The sequence below is a fragment of the Corvus moneduloides genome, chromosome 24, assembly GCF_009650955.1.
Source record: "Corvus moneduloides isolate bCorMon1 chromosome 24, bCorMon1.pri, whole genome shotgun sequence".
Lineage (NCBI taxonomy): Eukaryota > Metazoa > Chordata > Aves > Passeriformes > Corvidae > Corvus > Corvus moneduloides.
This window is the reverse complement of record NC_045499.1, coordinates 5,818,082-5,834,543: the sequence shown is the minus strand read 5'-3', so window position 1 is coordinate 5,834,543 and position 16,462 is coordinate 5,818,082. Positions and strand designations below refer to the sequence as shown.

The 16,462-nt window shown below is 48.6% G+C and overlaps 2 protein-coding genes across 4 annotated transcripts; one reads left to right on the top strand and one right to left on the bottom strand.

The window, feature by feature from the left end:
* Positions 1-336: 336 nt before the first annotated feature.
* DYRK3 (dual specificity tyrosine phosphorylation regulated kinase 3) lies at positions 337-7,469 on the bottom strand. 2 transcript variants are annotated; one of them, XM_032133141.1, is made up of 3 exons: positions 7,348-7,469; positions 6,606-6,721; positions 337-2,894 (listed from the first exon to the last, which is right to left on the bottom strand). In XM_032133141.1, exons 1-3 carry the CDS (start codon positions 7,385-7,387, stop codon positions 1,329-1,331), a joined length of 1,722 nt encoding a protein of 573 aa, XP_031989032.1. In that variant the 5' UTR covers positions 7,388-7,469; the 3' UTR covers positions 337-1,328. The 2 variants fall into 2 exon arrangements, with proteins under 2 accessions (XP_031989032.1, XP_031989033.1); XM_032133142.1 differs by having other exon boundaries at positions 7,352-7,418.
* Positions 7,470-8,933: 1,464 nt separating this feature from the next.
* Positions 8,934-16,242, top strand: EIF2D (eukaryotic translation initiation factor 2D). Of its 2 annotated transcripts, none has more exons than XM_032132839.1 (15): positions 8,934-9,057; positions 10,082-10,272; positions 10,504-10,587; positions 12,197-12,287; positions 12,898-13,005; positions 13,316-13,596; positions 13,693-13,810; positions 14,273-14,318; positions 14,458-14,561; positions 14,682-14,840; positions 14,961-15,050; positions 15,156-15,251; positions 15,456-15,576; positions 15,701-15,875; positions 15,945-16,242. In XM_032132839.1, the coding sequence occupies exons 1-15, from the start codon at positions 9,002-9,004 to the stop codon at positions 16,208-16,210; spliced, it is 1,986 nt and encodes a 661-aa protein (XP_031988730.1). In that variant the 5' UTR covers positions 8,934-9,001; the 3' UTR covers positions 16,211-16,242. The 2 variants fall into 2 exon arrangements, with proteins under 2 accessions (XP_031988730.1, XP_031988731.1); XM_032132840.1 differs by having other exon boundaries at positions 8,936-9,057; positions 15,967-16,219.
* Positions 16,243-16,462: the final 220 nt, after the last annotated feature.

Sequence of the window (16,462 nt, the reverse complement as noted above, 5' to 3'; positions counted from 1 at the left end):
GAGGCTCCAAGAAGGAACAACCCCAACAAGCTGTGGTTGTGACAGGTCACACCACCCTGGCATGTTCTGGGAAGATAAAGGAAGAGGAAATACAAGCTCATGTAGTTCAAGAGTGAGAAAACGTAGGCACCCAAAGGCCTGAAGGAAGGCAATCAGAAACAAAGCAACTCTTCCCATAAGATATTTCCATTTAGATCCGCCAGTTCTTGCACCTTTTCGGTCTTTCCTGGTTGTGTTTCCAGACATTCTGCTGAGATTTCAGAGCACACTCCCAATTGTTAATGTGTGTTCCCCCCTCCCTCATTTTCTAGTCACAGACCTGGGCCTGAAAAAGTCTTACTTGTCTGACAGGGGGTGGCATGTTTGTATTTTTATTAAAAGAGCTTCATGTAATCCAATGGAATTCACTCTACACAAAGAGATAATATTTTGCAATTACCAGAATCTCAAACATGGATATAAACCAGCTCTTGAAGTCCAACATTTTTGTTTTAGAAACACAGGAAAAACAAAGACACACACACCTGGCAGAACTGCTGATGGAAATCTGAGCTCCAAAGAAACAGGTAATTCAACCATTACCTGAACAAACTGGCTCACACTTGTGATGGACCAGGCCTGATCCCAAATTCCCCTACAAGCTTTCCATAGATTTTTAGGGGGAAATAGCAAGTGTTACAGAAATTAGTAGTTTCATTTAGATATATCCTGTGTTTCATGGCAGTTCTATGCTCCTTTGCAATTTTATCATCTGAGTATTTTCTTTTCCAACAATAAATTCCTTTGGTGTCTACATCCCATCACATTTTTTAAAATCCCAGGATAGATAAGGGAAAAGCAATGCAGAGAAATAAAATTCTTCAAACTTAAGCAATTTGCAAGTAAGTTCCTAATGCATTACATGAATGCATTTGTGCTTTTGACATGAGATTTAAAAACTTTCCTCCGGAACAAAAAGAGTTCAGCTGGAGATAACTGGAAACATGTAGTTTAAATCAAGTTCCTTGCCTGTCTTAAGCTAAAGAACCTGTTAAACCATGATAAGAAATGGTTTGATTTCATTTTTCAACAGCACATCTGCCAAACTGTCCCTGCAGCCCCCAGCTGAGCTGAACCCTCAGCAGTGGAATATGCACCAGGTGTGAGTGGAGCAACTGGATAGAAGTTAGCCCTTAAATGTGTACATTTTTGACTGATCTTCCAGTACTCCAGACTGAGCCTCTAACAAAAAGTAAATCCATTAAAACCCTCTGCATTTAATTTCCTCCCACAGCATGAACAGACAGTTAACACACGAGGGGTATATCCTGGGAACCCATCACTCCCCACTAGCTGACCAGTTTGGGGAGCACAGTACACAGGGGGATGTTGCCACTGGCATCACTGGCCAGATTGGCCCTCAGCTTGTTGGGGATCCCAGCCACGGGAGGCAGCTTGTTGGCAATTCCTTGGAAGGAACCTGAATAGCTCGAAATCCGTCTGCTGGAGCTTTTCTCCAAGCCGGCTGCTTTGGGCACCCGTTTGCAGATCCAGGGGTGCCGCAGGGCCTGGCTGGGAATCATGCGTGCAGAAGGATCCCAGCTGAGGCATTCCTTCAGGAAGCCAATGAACAAGGGATCGTCACAGCCCTTCAGAGCTGTCACCCAGTCCTTGTTCCCCGGGGCACCCCGGACCTTGCCCCGGCGCGAGCGGCTCCCGCCCAGGGTCACCTTCCCGTCCGGCTGCGTCAGCACCGTGCAGTAACGGGGGTGACCCTTGGAGTTGATGAAGTTCTTGGCTCGCTTGGATTGATCCAAAAGCTTCTGAGGTGGCATTCCGAGAAGTTCCATCATACAGGCCAGCTGGTCTGCCTCGTCCTCTCCAGGGAAAAGAGGGTAGCCAGTCAAAAGCTCCACCAGAATACAGCCAAAACTCCACATGTCTATGGGCATCCCATAGCGGCTTCCCAGGATCACCTCTGGCGCCCGATAAAACCGGGACTGGATGTATGTGTAGACTCTTTGGTGCTCAAAACAGCTGGACCCAAAATCTATAACCTTGATTCCACTCCTCCCTTGCTGTTTGAGGAGGATATTTTCTGGCTTCAAGTCACAGTGGATGATTTTGTTTCTGTAAAGGGCATCCAAACACTGCAGGATGGAGTGAGCGAACTTCCGAACCAGCTGGAGGCTGAAGCCCTGAAACTTATTCCTTTTGATCAGCTCATACAGGTTCATACTCAACAGTTCAAAGGTCATGCAGATGTGGTTCCGGAAGGTGAAGCTCTCCAGCATGTGGATCACATTCATGCTGCCTGTTTTATCCTGCTTCTTCAGGTGCTCCAGGATCCTGATCTCTTCGGCGGCTTGGCGATGGAACCTCTTCTCATTGCGAACCATCTTTAAGGCCAGGTGTTGGTGGAGTTTGTGATCATAGACTTTGGCAACCTGTCCAAAACTGCCCTTGCCAATGATTTTGAGCACTTCATACCTGTAAGCCAGGTGGTCGTGGGGCACGTGGATGTAGCTGCCTTGGTCATCGTCGTAGCCGCTGTTGTTGGGGCCGCCGACGACCCCCTGCCTCTTTTTGGCAGATGGCCCCACAAAGTAAATCTCGGAGAAATTAAAGATCTCCTGCTGCTCATAGGCTGACAGCTGATGTTTGAACTGTTTGACAGCTTGCTCTGGAGCTTGGGAAACGGCTTTATGCGCTTTCAAGGAGTTTCCATTGCCTCTAGGACCCAGGGTCTCTAGGGTTTTCTCTTTTGTCAAGGAAGGGAGAGCTCTTTCTGGAGTAAGGCCTGCAGACTGAAGAGTGCTGCTTCTTCTGTTGCCAGAGTCCTCAAATAACTGCTCCACTTTGACCTGATTTCCAGTCAGAGAGTGATCCTTCATCATGAGTTTGCTGATAGAAACCTAGAGAGAAAAAAGAAGGAGTTTAGTTTATCTTTTAAAGCACAGATTAAAAATAAAATCACTACCAGCGCAAAATGAGTAACACCAATGAGTTTGGCATTTATTAGGAACAAATATAAAGTGCTGGACTAAATTCAATTACAAGCACAATTATAGAAGGGTACACAAAGAGAAAGCAACTCACTGAAACAGCACTTGTGCTTTTAAATCCAGAAGGGGAAACCTTAGACAAAGACTCAAACCACCACAAAATACCTATCTCTAGTCTGCAAAGAGCCAGGGAACAGCTATGTTTAGCTTCAAACGTGGGTGCAGCAGCACAACCATCGACAGATGCAACCTGCACCTGTCTGGAGCATGGAATGGAACGTGGACGTGCAGAGAAGGGGCAGGAATATTGCACAGCCAGGCTGCCAAAGGAAGACAAAGCAGCACCAGCAGGTGACATATGGCTGGTGTGAGCCAGCTGCACCAGGAGCAGAAGGATGGCAGGGCAAGGCAAGGTAAACCATCCTTTAAAAAAAAAAAAAAATTGTGGGGTTTTAATTTCAAGAGGAAAACATCATTATATCCAAAACTCCCTCTGAAATCCTGGTGGAATTATAGAATACTGTGGGCTGGAAGGGACCCACAAAAGCCATCCAGTCCAGCTCCTGGCCCTGCACAGGACACCCCAAAATCCCACTCTGTGCCTGAGAGTGGTGTCCTGGAGCTCTGGCAGCCTTGGGACCGTGCCTATTCCCTGGGGAGCCTGGGCAGTGCCCCCACCAACCTCTGGAGGAAGAAGAACTTTTGTCCAACCTAAACCTCGCTGACACAGCTCCAGCCATTCTCTTGGGTCCTGTCACTGGCCATAGAGGGAAGAGAGAGCTGCACAACTCCCTGAACACAGACCTGGAAGCTTTGAATAATCAAGAACACCTCCCACTCCAACTCAGCTGAGAGCAGTCTGCAAGCACTCCCTCTTACCACCATGTGCTGAAATATTTACATTTGAAACAAAGCCATACAAGGTGAGAAAAACACTGTGAAATTTTCCAAGCTTGTCAATTTTACAATTTAGGAAATGCTGAACTCCCTAGAGGTCAGTTCCCCACTAGCACAGCAGTTAGTCCCTTTTCTGCTTGCTGGCACTCCTTGCTGAGAGGCAGCAGAGGTGTTGTCCCAGCCCAAGCAGAACTGAAGAAGCCCTGACTGAAGGAGAAACATCTGTTTTCCATTTTATCCTTTAATCTAAAAATAAAGATCTCAGACACATGCCAAACCGAATCCCTGAAAACCAAAATAACTACACAGGAATCAAACAAAAAATATAAATAAACCTGCAGCCCCACAGCAATAAAACCAAATTCCTTTTTAGTTACATCCAGTCCAACATCTCGGCACGGTCAGCAAATCAGGGAAGTGAATGTTCTCGCCAAAGCCAACTACACACAGCTCATAAAAGAGGCTGTTTGTTAGTGCTGCCCTGAAATGCTATTCTTGCTCCCAAGCCCCAAGAAACGGGCATTTCCTACAGAAGTCAGTCCTTATCAACATGGATAGATCCTACCAAGTCCCACTCCTCCTATCAACCCCAAAATGCAGTGTACTGGGAGGGACACGCCTTGCCAGAGTCTTAAATAAAAACAACAGAGCCCAGCCCTGGGAACTCAGAATAAACGCCTTTTTCTTGGAGCCTGGCTGAACCCCCGAGATAAGAATGACATTTCTTCAGAGCTGGCTCAAAGACTCTTCAGTCCAGCAGACCCAAACAGAAAGTTTACAAACAAACAGAGGATGTAAACACAGAGCTAGGGTCACACTTGTTTAAATACTCTCTACGCAAGAGCAGTAGCAGCTCTGCTCGTGCTGCAGTTCATACCAAACATTTTGTACCTTTGAATCCCTAAATAAACAAGGAATTCATGATTCCATTTATCCTGGAACGATTTCTTAATGAAGGAATTATGGCTTTGGATTTCAAACCTGACTCAACGGTAGTAAGGTCTCAATTTTCATTCTTAGAGGACTCCCAAAATCAGTTGCCACATGATGGTGAGACACAAATATAGCTCCATCTTCACTTGAACTCAGAAGAGCTGCACTCAAAGTCAGATGACTCCTGGGTAACACCAGCTTTCTTTCAACAGCTTTATTTTACAAATCACAGGCTCCCCAGGTCTTGGGTTTTATTGCTGAAGTGCTACCAGCAGGCAAGAAATGAGGCTGACAACACCAGTGGCACCCTGCTGAAAACTCTCACTTACAAAACTTCATTTTCGTTGACAAGGAAACAGTTAATGCAATTCCTACACAACTGGTTTTCAGAGGTTTTCTGAACGCTGAATGAAACAGACTGAATTCCACCCCTGTATTCCAAAGGAGGGAGATTTTCTGTTCTCTTGCAGGCTCAGATGAAGGAATGGGCAGCTGCAGTCGCCAGGACTCCTCAATTCTCACGTAACATTACATCGTAATAAAAAACATTGCAAGAAGGACACTGAAAATCCAGGTATTTTCCCATTAAAAGTGAGCAGCATCATTTTCAGCCTCAGCTCCTGCTTGCCTGATACCACTGAGGCTGGATTTTATTGATACATCACCATGTAAACTGGGCAATCCTTAATCTTGCCCTAAGAAGTTAACTTAAGGCTTCAGGGATAAACCACAGATGAAGACAAGTCAAACAAAATATTCACGGATTTATATTTGTATTTCACTGGATAGTTCCACTCTACTGACTTGTGCTCCGTTATGAACAAATGAAGCCACACTACAGCTTAAAACGCTGCAGCTGAAATGTTCCCATATTCCTGCAAACAAAATAACCCCAGCCCACTACTCTTCAAATTCCTTCTGCTCCCTGTCAACATTGCCAAAAACGGAAAATAAAACAGACTTATACCCCTGAGTTTGCACAGACCAAATCTGTTACAACAAAATCCCACAAGGTGGTGACTTTCAAATGCATCTTACTCAGGGCAATGTCTATTTTCACTTTTTAGAGAGTGAGAGGGTTTTTTTTAAGCTTAAGCTCCTTCCCTTCTGCCAGAACTCAACAAGAGCCAGAACACATTTAAAACCCATCTAAAGGACAGAGCAGTGTACGAAAGTACAGCTGAACACGACCACTACGGAACCAATTAAAGGAAAAAAAATCTCCCAGCTCCACATCTGCTGAGGGAAGAGAGTCCTGATGAAAAAGCCTGGCAACACCTTCCTCTCATAAGGAGCTATTTTGGTAGCAAAAGAAGTGACAGATAATGCCCAAGTTTTCAGAGCAGAAAGATACTTTTGTGAGACGTTTGGCAGCCACACAGACTCACACTGCTCCTTCTGCTGCTCCTATGCACTTATCCGTCAGAATTTTCATGAGGGAAACCAAAATGGAAACGTGCAGGAGGAGGCAGAGCAAAGCGTGTGCGGATTTACTTATCAGAGTACAAGGTGACACGGCAGAACGCTTCAGCCCTTTGTAAAGTAACTTTTTTTGATTAAAACACGAGCTGAGGGCAGTAAGATGGGATTCCCGAGGCTGCCAGCAAGTTCTGCTGTGAACGCAGCACATCATTTTCATGTTCAGGAAAAACAATAATGTTAAGAAGCCACTACAAAGCTGCAAAATCCCTCTTTTAAAATTTATTCTCTGTAGGGAGGTGTGAGACCCCTGGATAGTTCTCACTGCCACACAACACAGCGTTAAGACACAGAAGACTTTAAAATACTCACATGAGGTCTTGAAAGGCAAGGAAGTCCTGAAGGGCTCTGTTCTTCATTTGTAGGCTCTGGGTATCTACACTCATCTATCCTCATATAGGAGTCATATAATCCATCTCCAATCCTGGCTGGAAAGGTCCCACATACAAACCAGTTATTCACAACAACTCACATTGACAGAGACAGAGCCAAATGCTAAAAGGCAGCACCCTTAGCACATTTTAATCTGTGAAATCATTGATTCTCCTTCAATCATTAAATGATCTTCAGTACTTAACTATATTTTCATACCACAAGAGTGCGATGCTTCTGGGGAATCTTAATTCGAGGTACTTTTAATTTAGAGGTTCTTTTTCGTTAATCAACTTCTGCACTGCAAAAAACACATCCCTAAGAAACATTAACCACCATTCTCCCCGCCTCCCCTTAATCGGGATAATCCCAAATGAGCTGAAAACGAGCAAACACTTAAACACTTGATAGGACTATCCTTTAAAGCAGGTTATCCCTTAAAAATGAGATGTGGGAATTACAGCTGGCTGCAAAAACGGGGGAAGAAGAAAAAAAAAAAAAAAGGCGGCGTCTCTCGCTGTCGGCCGCGCTCAAGAACTTAAAATCGCAACGCCTATCGCGACAGAGCCGACGAACGGCTGGGACCACGCGGGGGGCTCGGCGGCCCCCGACCCAAACCGCATCTCCCCCTTCCCCCCCAGCCCCGCGGGACCCCCGGCCGCCTCCTCCTCCTCCTCCTCACCCGCTGCGAGGGGCCCGTCCGGCTTCCTGCCCAGCAGCATCGTGTCGGGGGGGCCCCGGCGCGGGCCCCATGCCCGGCGGTGCCGCTGCCCAGCGCGGCCGCTCGGCCCCGGCCCGGCCCGGCCGTTGCCCCGGGAACGGCCCCCGCCCGCCGCCCGCCCGCCCGCGCCTGCGCAGCGCCGCCGGGGCGGGTTCCGAGCCCGCCCGGAGCTGCGGGGGCTTCTCGCTCCAAAGGCGCTCCGCGGGACCCCCGCGCACCGCGCAGCGCTCGGCCTGCAGGGGAGGAGGCTCGGCACGCTGAGGCGTGTAAGGAGCCCTCAGTGGTAGCGTGGTTGCAGCGAGGCAGATAAAAGCCTGAGTGCTGTGTGGGGGGCTCAGGGGCTGCACAGGCTGCCTGACCCTGCCAGCCCCTCTGCTCGTTTGGAATAAAACGTCCAGGACGACGTTCAGCTCTTCACAAGGAGCCTTGGATTTCACCTGGTACAGGGGCAGTTACAAAGCTGAGCGGCATCGGTGGCATTTCAGAACACGAGGGCTCTCTGGTGGCATGGAGGAGGTGTATTTATTCCCTTCATTGAATTAATAGAAAAATAAAAATCAAGTGGTGTCTGTGCCCTTGTGGCTCTGCACAGGTCCCTGACAGGAGGGGGCAGCCGGGGGGGATTTGGGATCTTATCGCAGGGAACAGGGACAGGAGAGGGAACGGCCTCAGGCTGGGCCAGGGGAGGCTCAGGGTGGAATTTCAGCAGGAATTTCCTCAGGGAAAGGGTGGTCAGGCCTTGGCAGGGGCTGCCCAGGGAGGTTTGGAGTCCCCATCCCTGGCGGTGTCCAAGGGAGGATGGACGTGGCACTCGGTGCTCTGGGCTGGGGACAAGGTGGGGATCGGGCACAGCTTGGAATCGATGGTCTGGGAGGTGTTTTCCAACGTCAATAACTCTGCCATCCTGCGAAGGCTGCATTACTACAGCACTCCTGTAATAATGCTCCAACCCGCTCCAAACTCCTCAGTCTCGAGCTGGATCAGCAAACTCGATCAGGAGCACTCAAACAAATGAATAAAATCACAGCAAGAATGCCCAACTGCCAGGGCACGTTAACAAGCAAACAGCTCGGGAGTTTCAGCACCAAACAAAATTTCTGAGAACGCCTCGTGTGGAGGAGCCCGGGGGGCGCCGGGGGGGAGACCCCGGACCTGAGCGGGGAGGAGCGGGAGCCCCGCAGGGAGCCGGGGCGGGGGGACTGGGACCCCCTCAAGGAGCTGGGGCGGGGGTCCCCACCGCGGGCGAGGGGGACCGGGACCCCTGAGGGCGGCGGGGCCGGGGGTCGCGGGGCTCGGCGGGGCCGGGGGTCGCGGGGGATCGGCGGGGCCGGGGGTCGCGGGGGATCGGCGGGGCCGGGGGTCGCGGGGCGCGGCGGGCCGGGGGTCGCGGGGGCGCGGCGGGGCCGGGGGTCGCGGGGGATCGGCGGGGCCGGGGGTCGCGGGGCGCGGCGGGGCGGGGGTCGCGGGGCTCGGCGGGGCCGGGGGTCGCGGGGCTCGGCGGGGCCGGGGGTCGCGGGGCGCGGCGGGGCCGGGCGCCGTTTCCAGCCGGACGCTTTATGGGCGCGGACGGCGCCATGGCGGCCGCCGCGGGCTGAGGGGACGGCGCGGGCCCAGCATGTTCGCCAGGGCGTTCCGTGTGAGGGCCAACACCAACATCAAGGGCTCGGACCGGTGAGTGCCGCGCCGGGACCCCGCGGGGACCCCCGCCGGGCCGGGGGGACGCGGTCGCGGGCTGCTTTCACCGCCTGCTTGTGGCACGCTCCCGGCCTGAGCACGGAATGTGCGTTTCGCTGGAAGGTGCTGCCGTAATTAAACCAGGTTTAATTGAAATGTTATGCCGAGGCCTGGATGAGCCTTGCGTGCTTTATTTATAGCAGCTTTCAGTGCCTAATGCGGCTGTGAGTGAGCTGGAGAGGGGCTTTGGATAAGCACATGGAGTGACAGGATGAGGGGGAATGGCTTTAAACTGGAGGAGGATAGGTTTGTATTGGATATTGGGAAGAAATTCTTCCCCGTGAGGGTGGGCAGGCCCTGGCACAGGGTGCCCAGAGCAGCTGGGGCTGCCCCTGGATCCCTGGCAGTGTCCAAGGCCGGGCTGGGCATTGGGGCTTGGAGCAGCCTGGGACAGTGGAAGGTGTCCCTGCCATGGCAGGGGGTGGGACTGGATCGGATTTAAAGTCCCTTTTAACCCAAACCATCTCTACTTCTCTCGTTCTTTATGTTCCTGAGCAGTGATGCTGGGCTGACCTCCTGATGGTTCAGGTTCACTGGACACTGCTGTGAATGACCACAAAGCCCCCCCTGTGCTGGTCACTAGGGCTTAAACTTCAATTAAAACTGGGGGACAGGGAAATCTGGCTGTGCCCTGCTCCCCATCCAGCTGTGGGTGACAGGCTGGGCTGAGCGAGTGTGACACTCCCAGGTTGAAATCACAGCACAAAACAGAGGCACGGGCAGCAAACAGAAGCTGAAAGCAGATGTTTAAGGAAGATATGAGCAGGGCAAGTATATTTGGTCTTTTCCCGGTATTCCTCTTACACCATTTGTAAACCCAGACACAAATGCTTCAAGTTATTTCCTGTGAAAAGGTGGGAATTTCAGGAACAGCCAACAAAACAGTAACAGCAGATGTAGGAATTATTTTGAGGGACGGCCTAGACAGCTTTGTAACATATATGGGATTTTATCATTGCAGGAGGAAGCTACGAAGTGATGTTGCAGCAGCTTTTCCCACCCTGAGCACTGAACAACTGGCTGAGTTGATTCCAAACAAGGAAGAACTCAATGTCATCAAAATATACTCTCACAAAGGGGAGGCCATCACTGTTTACATGAACCACAGGAACCCAATACTCTTTGAAGCTGAGAAAGTTCTGTATCCAACAGGTAGGGAGAAGGGACTGGAATAATCCCCCCTCTTTGCTTTCCTTCCCAGTTAATTATTGTGGCACTGTTTCGATTTCACGTTTCTTTATTACCCAATTAGGATTTTTGTTATCCAATTAAGTTTAATCTCCTTGATTATCCAAGGAGTGTTTAGTCTTAAAGATGGGAAGAAACAACTGCTAGAAATGTTCTTCATGATGCATTTTTAAATGTACTTCTCTTTTGGGACAGTGTACACTCTGTGGGTCTACCCAGACCTTCTCCCTGCCTTTGCAACATGGCCCCCAGTGCTACAGAAACTTGCAGGAGGAGCAGGTAAGAGCACCAGAACTTTGTCACTTCACACTGCAAAAAGGAGTTGCCTTCAGGGCTTTTTAGGTGTTTGCTTTCAGCAGTGGCAAAAATGTACCTGAACCAAGTAGAAAGAACGAGTACTCAAAAATAATTCGTGGTGGTGTCCTAGAAAGGAAATAAATCAGCTGTAGAAAGAATCTGTGAATGAAACAAAGTAGGTGAAGCTGTTTAAATGCAGTTACCTGTTCCATGTGGGAGGCTCAGAGTTTGAAATACTTTCTCAGGGTGATGAGCAGCTGAACTGGGACACAGAAGGGCCTGTGCCATTGATCTGTCCCTTTTGAAAGTTCCTTTGCTGCCACCCTGCTTCCTGTCAGCCCCCAGGTGAACAAGTTTATCCTGTGGATAAGAAGGGAATTTATTTTGGAACCTAGAGTGCAGTCACTGTCAGCCAAATTGTGGATTGTGCAGGTGAGGTTGGAGCTGAATTCCTGGGTTACTGGCTCTACCACCTCATTATGGATCAGGACTAACAGGAAAGGAGTCTGTTTTCTGGAACCTGCTTTGGATGCAGTTCAGACTCAGGAGAATCGGGGCATTATAAACTTTAAATTGCTGAGCTGCTGAAGCAGAAAAAGATTAAATTGCAGCTGCTGCAGCCTTGGTCTGTACCTGGAAGTGCTCACGTAGGAAGGGATGTCTTTTTCCATGACACAGTATCTAAAGTGGAGCTCGGGTCTCTGTGCTTTGTTTGCTTTTGGGGAAAATAAAGTGCTCGAGTGTGTAGCTGTGATAGGCATCTGAGCAAGCCTCGCTGCTGACTTGTAATGACCCAGTTTCTGGGGAAAAAGACTTGCTAATGGGGAAGGACATTGATGAAAGAGGCCTGCAGGTCATTCATCGCCCGTGGCAACCAGGCTACCTCTGTGCAGGATCCAAAGATAAGGAGCTGGCCAGGAGACAATGGCCACAAAGGCAGGGGGAGAGGTAGAGCCACTTCTCAGAAAGGAGAGGAAAGGCTTCAGGCTCTCCAGTGCTGCAGGCTGGAGGAGATTTAGGAAGCATTCCGTTCCAAAGAGCAGCAATGTTTTGGGATATCTCTTCCATGAATTCAAATACCTGCTGTCTGCCCTGGTAATTTACATAATTTAATGCTGCTTACCTGGTCACATTAAGGCCTTTATGTGATTTCTGTCCCCAGCCACGTGGAGCTTTGGTGGCAGTTGCAGAGTTCATTCTAGACCTGATAAAAACAGTTGTGACAATGAATGGGGGGCTAGAACCTGCTGGGATCACCTTCCCTTGGGACAGGGGAGGCTAAATGGGTAATTCCTGACACTTCCCCTTGTTCCTTTCCCTTTCCACGCCATTAATGAAGAGTGATGCTGGGAGCTCGTTAAAAACAGTCCCTGAGGTCTGACAGTTTTTTGGGATGTGCCCTGCACCCTTATGAATTGGATCCCGCACTCCACGAGGAAAAAACGCTGCCTTAGGAGGAGAAATAGAGAATCCTGTTCTCTCTGGCGTGTGCTGAGCTCGTGTTTTTGCTGAGTAACGGGAGGGAGGGGGGCGGAGGAGGCGGTGCCCGAGCGTTTCATTGAGAAATGGATGCGCTTCATTCTTTCCGCAGACCTGATGCTGCCAGGAGTTGTGGTGCCATCTTCTGGCCTCCCTCGAGTGCAGCGGGGCACGCTCTGCGCTGTCACCCTCCTGGGAAACAGGTACAGAGGATTCTCCAATTCAGAACCTGTCCAGAAGTTAAAAATGAAATGAAGGGGTTTGAGGAAAGCAAAGCAGAAGTGTTGTCGTGCATTTGATGCGCTGTGGAGCTAAGCAGTGGAAAATACAGCAGGAAAAAAAGTCCACTTAATTTTCTGGGTTAGGATATGTTTGAGCTGAGGTGGGAAGCTTTGTAAATTGTTTTTTTTTTTGGATCTGTGTGGACCAATATTTTTAGCAAAAAATTCTATTCTGCAAAATTGGTTTTGTGTCTATGTGGAAGTTCTGAGTGAGGGAGTGCTAGAGCTGTTGGTTTTCTCTCACTGCTGGTCTCTTCTGGCAGTGCACGTGCTTCTGGTAATTTATTAAAAGCAAGAATGTGTCACTGCACAACCTTCACTTCATCCTAGCTCCACTTATCCTTGGGATTCTTTGGAAAACTTCACATCCCAGAAGGATAACCAGGAAATATGTAGCTGCTTTAAACAAAAACCAGTTTGTAGAGAACAAGGACGTTGTAGAAGCAGTTCAGTCTATCCCAGTGGCACAGCCTGTGTGCAGTAGCACAGCATGTTCGTGTTGTCCTGCTCCAACATTCCCTTCTTTTCCCAGAGCTCCCGTGGCAGTTGGAGTTGCCACCATGTCCACGGAGGAGATGCTGGCTGCTGGAATGAAAGGGAAGGGCTTTGCTGTGCTGCACACTCACCTGGATCACCTCTGGTGGGTAACTGCCAGGCCTTGGGTAAAATGTGCAACAGCTCTCACGTGTTTACTGAAATCCAAATCTGTGCCCCAGTAAATTTAGCCTGTCAGGCCAACTTACTGAGTTATTTGGGTACAGCTTAGATAGGACCTTTATTCAGAATTTATGGAGGAAGATTAGTTCAAAGTAAATTTTATCATTTCGAGATTACAGAAAAACACCAGTGCAGCTGCCAGTGCCTTTTTTCAGGGTGACATCTGTTCCTTGTCCTGTGGTTTCAAAGCAGCAAAAGGAAAGCTGTATTCTGCTTTTTTCTTCCTTTTGTAGGGAATATGGTGACAAATCTTCTCCTCCTACCTTAGCTCCCTTGGAAACAGCAAAGGAGAGCGCTGGAGACGAGGAAGAGCTGCAGGGGAAGGAGCCTGTCAGCAGCTGCTCCCCTGAGCCAGAGCAGCACGTGGACATCAGGGATCTGAGCCTGAGGGACAGAGAGCCTTGTGCAGAGCTGCTGGGACAGGAGGAGCTCCGTGAGAACAGAGCTGCAGAACCAGCTGAGGATGCCAGCACAGAGGATCAGCAGGAGGCCGAGGACAGCAGGACCCCACAAGGTATTTTTGGATCCCAGTGAAACCAAAGCATTTCCCTTTGGGTTGCTGAAGCCCACAGACAACTCACTGCCTACCTGTCCTTTTCTTCCCCTGCAGAGCAAATGGATGCATTATTTAATCGGTGCTTTTTCCATGCCTTAAAATGCAAAGTAAAGAAGTCAGATCTCCCTCTGCTCACCAGCACATTTCTAGGCAGCCACATGTTCTCCTGCTGGTACGTGGGAAGGAGTTGGGATTTGCATGCTGGGATTTGGTCTTTAAAACGTGGAGATGGAGTGGGATATTTAGGAAGAAGGTTTTGACTGAAAAATAAAACCCAGTTGTTATCAAAGTTATGCTCACTTCTGCCATCAAATACTTTGATCAAATACAATCCTTACCTCAAATACTTGCGTGTAAGGATTGTCCAGACTTGGATTTGCACTTGGGAGCCAGCTTGACTTGGCTGACATTGGTTTCAGCATGGTTTAGTCATCTGAGTGGTTACTTGCCTGCCCACAAGAACATCAGCACTAATTTCACTCATCACATTCTATTTATCAGCTTCTTTGAAGTAATTCTTTTTCTGTGTGATTTATATTCCCACTGTTAAGAAACTTCTAGCATAAGTAGCAAGATTTAAGAAGAAATGAAGGGTGACTTATAACTAAAGAACTTTTAAAAAATCCATTTATAGCCCTGCTGGAAAACAACTGGACATAAAGAAATCAAGCTATAAGAAGGTGAGATTTTTCTGTTGGTTTTGGGGGGCTTTTTTTTGGATTCATTTTAATAAGAACCAGAAGGAGAGAAAAGGTTTGAAACACAAGAGCAGCTGTTTAAAATGCTTGACTCCACATTTCTGATTGTTGCTTCCTTCAGTTCTCAAAATTCCTGCAGTGCATGCAGCACCAGAAGATCTTACAAGTGAAGGAGCTGAGCAAAGGTGTGGAAAGCATCGTGGAAGTGGACTGGAAACACCCAGAGTACGTAGAATATCACAGCCATCTTTAAAAGAGTTGGGAGTCTGTGAAAGAAGGGAGTGGAATCTGCTATTTCCAGCTGTTTCCCTCCCTTTTACTCACACCAAACCATTCTTGTTGCAGCATTAAAGCATTTGCAGTGCCTGAAGGATTTTCCTCAGCCTCTGCTGCCCAAGACAGCAAGAGTGAAGACAGAGAACAAGTGTACCATGCTCCTGAAATCATTCCCCTTTATGGGGTGTCCACAAAAATGATCCCACTTTTCCAGGAATCTGGACACAGGTAAGCAAAAAAAAAAAAAAAAAGGAAGAGAGAGACCAACAAAACTGCAGATGCTGTTTCCCTCTTAGTGCCAGAACCCAACACCCAAATACTTGAGTTAAAAATTCTCTTTCTCTTCAGAAAAGGCAGCATCCTCTCAAGCAGTGAGGTGAGAAACATCATCATTAACTACGTGAAGAGTAACGAGTTGGTTGATGAAACAAACAAAAAGTAGGTTCAGGTGGGAGTTTTCCTGCCCTGCTTCCACAGGAGAGGCTGAAATTAGAGAAAAAAGAGTGACCTGGTTTGCTCCTTGTGTGTGCCTTTGTTTTGTAGCTTTGTAAAGGTGAATGCCATTCTGTGTGACTGCCTGTTGGATAAGTCAGAGCAGGATGAGATCTCACACCTTAAATGGGATGAACTCTTGAGCAGGTGATTGTTCTCTCAATATCCCTTCCCAGAACTGCACAGATTTCTTGCCTGCAGCTCAAAGCCCCGTGGTGGGAGCTGCCTGATCTGTAATTTCCTGGAGATAAATGGGAACAAGATGAGATCTCACACCGTAAATGGGCTGAGCAGGTGCTTGTTCTCTCAGTGTCCCCTCCCAGAATGACACAGATTTATTGCACTGTTCAGGTGCCTTGAACGACTGCAGCCCTTACACCAGGTGACATTTTTTGGACAAGAACCCGTGGTGAGGAAAGGAAACGTTGAGCCCATCGACATCAGCATAGCACAGAGATCATCAAACAAGAAGGTAAAACACGACAGCTACAATGAGGGGGGGTGAGCAGATGAGATGCCCAGATCCTGAGGGCAGCTTTGGCAGTCACTGTTAAACCCTCAGCAGTGATGTTCCCAATCTCTGTTAAACCCCACAGGTGACAATTATCAAGAACCTTGAGCTGTATGGTCTGGACCCCCAGTGTGTGGCCAACACTCTCCAACAGAAGGTCCAAGCCAGTGCCACCATCACCCCAGCACCAGGAGCAAAGGACAGAGTCCAGGTCCAGATCCAAGGCAACCAAATCCATCATCTGGCCAAGATGCTGCTCGGTAAGAAGATTCTGGAGCTAGTTACAGCAAAACTGAGATTTTAATTCTTCTTTACTTCCTTTCCTGAAGTGAGCTCTTGGTTGTGTTGCAGAAGAATACCAGTTACCTCGGAAATACATCCAAGGCCTGGAGAAAGCTCCAAAGCTTGGCCGGAAGAAGTAGGAGAAAAATCTACTCTGAGGATTGCTCAGACGTCATTATTTATAGAAGTGTTCTCTGCCAGCACATCAAGGATCATGTACAGGCCCTGCTCATTCCAAAATGAGTCCTGGATGTTTACAAGGTCTGGAATTCACCCAAATAACAATATTGCTCCAGGTGTTCATTTTTCATAAAAATAAAAAGCTGAATAAACCCCCTGGCATTATCCTGTTGTGGTGGTTTCTGGAAGTTGGTATTGAAGCACTGGATGCTACAGTGGCTTTTGGGTTCTTTAACATTCTTGCTTTGCGTCTTTGATCAAGGGTGTGGAATAAACCTCCACTGAAATACGAGAAAAATACATTCCAGCACAATCCTGGGACAGTCCAGTGTGTTGTGCCACAGATTGTCAGAAGTAAAACCCACTTGGGTTTAGATTTTATCCT